The sequence below is a fragment of the Monopterus albus genome, unplaced genomic scaffold, assembly GCF_001952655.1.
Source record: "Monopterus albus unplaced genomic scaffold, M_albus_1.0 scaffold189.1, whole genome shotgun sequence".
Taxonomy (NCBI): Eukaryota; Metazoa; Chordata; class Actinopteri; order Synbranchiformes; family Synbranchidae; genus Monopterus; species Monopterus albus.
In genome coordinates, this window is record NW_018128069.1 from 304,147 (window position 1) to 312,048 (window position 7,902).

Here is a 7,902-nt window from a genome sequence, read left to right on the forward strand (position 1 = left end):
GGTCTAAGTTGAATGCAAACAAGGTGTAGCCCTGCTGGAAATCGTCTCGGCTGAAACACAGGGGGAGGTCTTTCAGATGGCGCCCCGTGGCCGTAACGAGGGTGTAATATTCCCTGACGGAGAGGTTGTTTTCAAACTGCGGCTGGAAAGGCTTTGCTGGAATCTGACGACCGTCCTGACATAAGGCCAGAAACTCTAGGTCAGCGTGTATAAACTTGAAGGGGTTTCGATTACTCCGGCCTGTAAAAGCCTCATGGTTTACGAGGGCTAGCACCACGTACTTGGGTAAAGTACCCAGAAATAGGTTTTCCTGGGTGCATATTCTGGAATTTGCGGGGATGGAAAAGGTTTTACGGTTGATTCGTGAAAGAGGGTACAGAGCGTTGCTTTTAGTCAGGGCTGAAGAGTAACCTATGCGTACAGCTGGTGTGACTGTGACCTTTTTCACAGTGAGGCCCCCAGGACGTGCAGTCGGTAGTCGGCATCTGCAGCATGCATGAGACAGAAAGAGTCGCTGGCTCTTGTGAGCTTAATCTTCAGATATACAGAGATTAACAGCAGTCTTTCACAGAAAAATATATCTGCGTGGAGAGGACCGAGCAAATGAAATTCCTGTGATTCAGCGGTGAACTTTGCCCTCGCCACAAGGCCTGTTATTCACGATGAACAAGTCCATAGCACCCGCTCTATCCTGAAAAAATAAACCAGCACTGAATTGACTCTTTAACATGGCTGGGGCATCGTTTACAAGTGTCTCCATCCTTGTTCGGTACCCTTGTATCGTGCGTTTACTCAAAATGTTTTCAACATGGAATGCTTTTTCTTTAGAGATGATCCCCCGCTGCAGTTTCGATTCATAAAAGGATCCTTCCACAGGCTCGTTATCGTAATCACAGAGTTTATATACAGGCGGAATCCTGGGGATGCATTCTGTTATTTTAAAGAGCTCATCTGTGAACCCCTGAGTGTACTTTTTGTCAAACGCTCCTCTCAGTTTGGATATTCTTACAAGGTCTCCAACCTTAAAATTCATCTTTAACTTGTCCCTGTGACGTAGAGGGAACGAGCCATAAAGATTCTGAAAAACAGCCAAGGAGGTTTCAGAATTCACCTGGGCAGGGGTCATTTTGATGTTGCTATGATAGCTGTGATTGTAACTCTGTACAACCGCCTGCAAAACATTCAGATATCTGAGGGTGTTTTTACCCATAAAGTAACGGTATATTTTATGTTTAAAAGTCTTGTTGTATCTTTCAACTACAGACGCCTTGACATCATTGGCCATGCTAAAGTGCTCTATATTATGTTTTTTCATGAGAGCCTTAAACAGCTTGTTGTAAAATTCTCTTCCTAGGTCAGTTTGAAGCCGTTTGGGGGCGCCGCTCTCATCTAGAATGGAAGCGAAAGCATCACACACCTCTTTAGCAGATTTAATAGGCCTAACATATGCCTTTTTAGAGAAAACATCGATCACGGTCAGCAGAAATCTGTAACCATTGTTGTAAGAGGACACAGCCTGCATGTCACAGAGATCGGCCTGAAATTGGTTTAAAGGTCTCGATACAAACACTCTGTTCCGGGCGAAGTTTTTCTTGACTGGTTTATGTAAGGTGTAAGCATCCTGTTTTGCTAGAAACTCTCAGACACAATCCATGCTTATTTTCTTACCAGCCTCTTGTTCTGCAGCTCTATGTAGCGCATCTACTCCTTGATAACTGCCAGGCTGAGCCGGATTATAATATATTTTCTTCAATAAACTCTCCAGCTTGTACCCATGAAGATATAATTTTATTTACTTATTATTTATACAGGTTTTCAGATTTCCTCCTCCACTCCAATACAATGGAGGTGAATGGAATTTATTATGTAGAACAATTAAATATAAAATCAGCAGCAAGATGCTTCTGCTTTAGCGTCAGGCTCCAGCCGTGGTAGCTGCGTGGCTAGAAACCACAGGCAGGAGGAGAGGACCTACATGCCTGGTCATTCAGGTGAACATTAATCTTCAGGCGACTTCAGTAGTGTACTGTTTTGTCTCAGAGGTCACTTTATAAAGCACAGCTGCTCACACTATGGCTTTTTATGCCTCTGCGCTGGTGACAGCTGTGGCTGGAGGCTTTATGTTTTCAGGTTGTCCTTCCGGCCTGTTCTTGTGAACACAATTTTACGAAACGCCTTGAAGCAATCCCTCTAAATTTGTCCACTTGGACTCCGTGATGAACTGATTAGATTTTGGAGGTCAAAGGTCAAGGTCAGTGACCTCACTTCTGTCCCATACCTGAGAATTTGACTGGCGTAGGCATACAACCGCAAAGCAGTCATTCTAGTTATGTTGTTTTTGTGCTTTTAACCTACAGTGACAACTGATCCTGGACCAGATTCACTTTTTATCTTACTGTTAGTTTTATTATGCAAACCTGATGCAAATAAATCTGCAGTACAACACATCAGTGCAATGTGCTGTTGTACTCGTGACTGTAGGCGTTGGTGTCTGATTATTCTGAGTACAGTCTGTTCTCTGACTGTGTACTTTGTACTAACAACTGTTGTTGATTGTATTATTACTGTTACCCCACCTGAGTTTACTTTATGTGACATTAATCAATTTGAATATCCAAGAACAATCCCGCATCACGATGGGCAGCTTGTCTCGTTTTTACCTGCATCACAGGGTACTGTCATTGTACTGGGTATATGTAGTACATAGAATAATACTTTGTTCTCTTATTGTAAGATAAGATAAGAAGTACCTTTGTTAGTCATACAACAGGGAAATTCACAAAGTATTGTGCTTTCTTACTTTTGTGTTTAGTGTGACTGGCCACTGTAAGGTGCACTTAGAAATATGTTAATTATATAAGAAACTGAACAGCCAGTTGTGAAGGTTTATCACCACTGAATTCTTAAAGTAACATTGAATATACTGAGATATTTGACGACTGTATCTGAGCTGATATGCTGATAATTCAGCTCTGGGAAATGTTCACTTCTCATTTTCATATTGTGCCATTTTAAAATTCCTTTTCCCCAATATATACTGTGTATTTTGTGTTTTGGGTCCATGAGTTCAGACACAAAATTAAAGATCAGATTGCTCAAATTCAGTAGGTTCCATCTTTGATCTAAACATCAAAGTCAAAAACCTGGTTGCTGTCATTGTCTGGGACAAATTGAAATCATAAAAGTCAACATTTGAAATTTAGACCTGAACATCACTGACACCAAGTTAACGCAAAGTAAAATAAATATTTTATGGTTGCAGCATTTTGCACGTTAGGTTCTGTTTGATTTGATTTGATTTTAATTTGATGTATTCTTTCAACAGTTGATATGACAACACACATAATTTCTTCCTACTCCATTCAAGCATGTACTAGGTATAAGCAAATTGATATTGGATTATGTGTAAAATTATGTGTTGTCATATCAACTGTTTTACATGCTTGAAAGAATAAATCAAATCAATTTTACACATAATCCTGTTGCTTGTCTTGTCTTGTTTTTTTTTGTTGTTGTTTTTTTTTAAAATCATTTCAATAATCCACCCTTACTGTGATGGCGTTGCTGTGGGCTCTGGGTGACTTTTCTGACCTTTTACAAACCAAATAATTAACTGAGCAAATCATCAGCAGATTGATCCACGATGAAAGAGTTAGTCTCATAGAGATTAGTTCCACTTAGCTCCTGTTCAACAATAAACTGCCTCATCTTCACTTTAGAACATGTAACAAAGTGGTATTAATACTTTTACTGAAGTAGTAGTATATGCAGTAGTTTATGCATAAATAGAAAATAAAGATTTTGAATCTTGAATCTGAGAGCTTTCCCCTCACTGGTTAACATAAATAATAGCAGTAGTAGTTGTTGTAGTGCTGTTGCCACATTAGTAATAGTGATGCTAATTGTAGAAGTACATCAGATTCAATACATAAACAAATAATATTGTAGTTCTGTGTTACCGGTGATGGTGGTGAAGTGGGACGGAGAGGTCATGGTCAGCATTGGGGGGGTGATGTATTTGGCCTTGACCCCATCCACAGCCAGCTGGTCCAGGTTTGGCGTGTCCACGTCCTTGTCGTAATCCCACCTGAAGCCGTCAAAGGAGATCAGGAGCAACTTGTTCCTGGGCACTGTCTTGCTCAGCGGCTTGCCAGCAGGACAGAGCGCCACTGTGGCGACCAGGAGCAGTTCCAGCCTCATCTTCACCCTCACACCGACTGATAGTGGCTTCACCTGGAGCTGCACACCTGTAGCTCCCTCCCAGTTTAATGTGTAACGGGATGTCTGATAGAAATCTGCTGACCTGCTGAAGGAAGAGACCTTCGACTGGACTTACCAATCACCATCAATAATCTGTGGACCTGATCGGAAAACAGCAGCGGTGACACAAGTACTCAGATCCTTCACTGAAGTAACAAGACATCATAACACAGTATACATTCAAAACTTGACCTAATTTAGAAAAGTATTATCAGCAAAATAGCCATACACTAGAGTAGCAGAAGTAAAAGTACTCATTTTATTTATGATCCTTTTCAGGTTAATGCATTTATTATTTGATTATAATTATTGCTGTATTATTGCATATGTACTGTCTATATGCATGTATCAGATATCAGAATAGTCTCTAATGGCCCAGGATGTTTGATCATAGAATATGACTCTGCTGCAGAGGCTTTCAGTGTGTTATAAGGTGAAAGAAATAGAAAATAACAATAAAAATAGAGCAATAATATGAGAATAAACTGTGTATGTTCATGTAGAAAAAGGGTGCAATCAAAAATAAAAAGGGAATGAAAGGAAAAGACACCCACCATTTATAATTATATACACATGGCAGAAGAGCCTGAAGACTGCTGTTCATATTAGAAGTAATCTTATCTTATTGCAGCTGCTGAGGTGAGGGTTAGGGATTAGGGTAGAATATATATATATACATATACACTTGTTAAGGGACCAAAAGTAATGGGACAATTGGCTTCTCAGCCAGGTGTGTGTTATTCCCTCATCCCAATTACAATGCGCAGATAAAAGGTCCAGAGTTCATTTCAAGTGTGCTATTTGCATTTGGAATCTGTTGCTGTCAACTCTCAAGATGAGATCCAAAGAGCTGTCACTATCAGTGAAGCAAGCCATCATTAGGCTGAAAAAACAAAACAAACCCATCAGAGAGATAGCAAAAACATTAGGCGTGGCCAAAACAACTGTTTGGAACATTCTTAAAAAGAAGGCATGCACCGGTGAGCTCAGCAACACCAAAAGACCCGGAAGACCACGGAAAACAACTGTGGTGGATGACCGAAGAATTCTTTCCCTGGTGAAGAAAACACCCTTCACAACAGTTGGCCAGATCAAGAACACTCTCCAGGAGGTAGGTGTATGTGTGTCAAAGTCAACAATCAAGAGAAGACTTCACCAGAGTGAATACAGAGGGTTCACCACAAGATGTAAACCATTGGTGAGCCCCAAAAACAGGAAGGCCAGATTAGAGTTTGCCAAACGACATCTAAAAAAGCCTTCACAGTTCTGGAACAACATCCTATGGACAGATGAGATCAAGATCAACTTGTACCAGAGTGATGGGAAGAGAAGAGTATGGAGAAGGAAAGGAACTGCTCATGATCCTAAGCATACCACGTCATCAGTGAAGCATGGTGGTGGTAGTGTCATGGCGTGGGCATGTATGGCTGCCAATGGAACTGGTTCTCTTGTATTTATTGATGATGTGACTGCTGACAAAAGCAGCAGGATGAATTCTGAAGTGTTTCGGGCAATATTATCTGCTCATATTCAGCCAAATGCTTCAGAACTCATTGGACGGCGCTTCACAGTGCAGATGGACAATGACCCAAAGCATACTGCAAAAGCAACCAAAGAGTTTTTTAAGGGAAAGAAGTGGAATGTTATGCAATGGCCAAGTCAATCATCTGACCTGAATCCGATTGAGCATGCATTTCACTTGCTGAAGACAAAACTGAAGGGAAAATGCCCCAAGAACAAGCAGGAACTGAAGACAGTTGCAGTAGAGGCCTGGCAGAGCATCACCAGGGATGAAACCCAGCGTCTGGTGATGTCTATGCGTTCCAGACTTCAGGCTGTAATTGACTGCAAAGGATTTGCAACCAAGTATTAAAAAGTGAAAGTTTGATTTATGATTATTATTCTGTCCCATTACTTTTGGTCCCTTAACAAGTGGGAGGCACATATGCAAACTGTTGTAATTCCTACACCGTTCACCTGATTTGGATGTAAATACCCTCAAATTAAAGCTGACAGTCTGCAGTTAAAGCACATCTTGTTCGTTTCATTTCAAATCCATTGTGGTGGTGTATAGGGCCAAAAATGTTAGAATTGTGTCGATGTCCCAATATTTATGGACCTGACTGTATCTTATCTTTGCAGACACCAAAACCTTTAAAGTTGACATAATAATCACATTGCGTACACTGACCATGCTGAATACACAAAGACTATGCTTGCAATGATAAAACAAAGTTTAATCATCTAAGCTTCAGTTTTATTATTAGAAAAAAAAATTAAATGCCAAGTTCAAGGAACTGTCTTGTCACTTCGATCATCAAACTACATGGACCTGGAGCCATATAGGCCACTTTTGATTTACAATTTTCTTTCATCAGTTACTTCCATCTCATTTACATTAATATTACATAGGCTGTATTTAAAAAAAAAAGCAAACATTTTAAAAGCTAATTATTAATACTAAAAGAGGAGGAGGAACAAAGTAGAGGAAATCCGGAAGTACTTTTATAGTGACGAAGTACTTCCGGCGGACAGAATTCTTCATGCACACGTTGTGTTGTAAAAGCCCTGGCAGATTTTTTAAAGCGTTAATTATTTTATAAGAAACATGCAATAAAACGCTTCAAATTCATAAACTGGACATTCAGTTGTATCTCTACGAATATACTCTGATAATCTGACAGTGGTGTTTTTGGTTCGGGATTCAGTGAGCAGGTATGTAGAGCGATACAATTACAGATAACCTCTGTGTTGTGCCCTAACAGTTAGCTAGCGTTAGACGTTCTCATGTGTTAGCCGTGGTGTTAGCTTTAGCATGCAGACTGGTGTTTGTTTTTACCTTTACGTTGCAGGTGTATACTTACTGTAGCGTGTTGTTACCCTGTATGGTTTCGTTTTCATTGGCGTAACGAAGGGAAAACCGGACTCCATCATAAAATCGGACATTTCAGAAACCGCAGACATCAAATCAACTTTATTTATACAGCACTTTAAAAACTACATCCAGTTGACCAAAGTACTTTACATAGCAGAATAAGACCACAATAAATGACTATAAGGAGAAAGGTACGCACAGTCCTGGGGAAGATCAAAGCAACGGGACCGGACAACATCCCTGGGTGGGCTCTCAGGGCATGTGCCGGCGAGCTGGCTGATGTTCTTACCACAATCTTCCACCTCTCCCTCAGCCAAAGCATCGTTCCCACCTGCTTTAAGACCACAACCAGTGTTCCCCTTCCCAAGAAGAGCCCAGTCACCTGTCTGAACGACTACAGGCCGGTGGCACTCACCCCAATCATTGTGTTAAGTGTTTTGAGAGCGTGGTGCTGGCCCGCATTCAGAGCAGTATACCAGACACCCTGGACCCCCTGCAGTATGCCTACCGGCCCAACAGGGCCACCTCCTTTCTCACCTGGAAAATGGAGACTCCTACATCAGGATACTCTTCATTGACTACAGCGCCGCCTTCAACACAGTTGTCCCCCACAAACTGTCCACACTAGGTCTGCACCCCACCCTCTGTGACTGGCTCCCGGACTTTCTGACTGGCAGGCCCCAGACTGTCAGGATTGGCAATAGGATTTCAGCCAGCATTGTTACAAACACTGGCACCCCACGGGGATGTGTCCTCAGTCCCATCCT

At 41.4% G+C, this 7,902-nt stretch overlaps 2 protein-coding genes across 2 annotated transcripts in view; one reads left to right on the forward strand and one right to left on the reverse strand.

The window, feature by feature from the left end:
* The window catches only part of LOC109970051 (ectonucleotide pyrophosphatase/phosphodiesterase family member 7), a 21,051-nt gene extending 16,851 nt beyond the window's left edge, over positions 1–4,200 (reverse strand). The window contains exon 1 of the mRNA XM_020617356.1: positions 3,960–4,200. Coding sequence (XP_020473012.1) covers positions 3,960–4,200 — 241 coding nt within the window. The remainder of the gene's footprint in view (positions 1–3,959) is intronic.
* A 2,576-nt stretch (positions 4,201–6,776) lies between these two features.
* mrps12 (mitochondrial ribosomal protein S12) overlaps positions 6,777–7,902 on the forward strand; it is a 3,441-nt gene continuing 2,315 nt past the window's right edge. The window contains exon 1 of the mRNA XM_020617459.1: positions 6,777–6,975. The gene's annotated coding sequence lies outside the window, so the exon portion shown is untranslated. The remainder of the gene's footprint in view (positions 6,976–7,902) is intronic.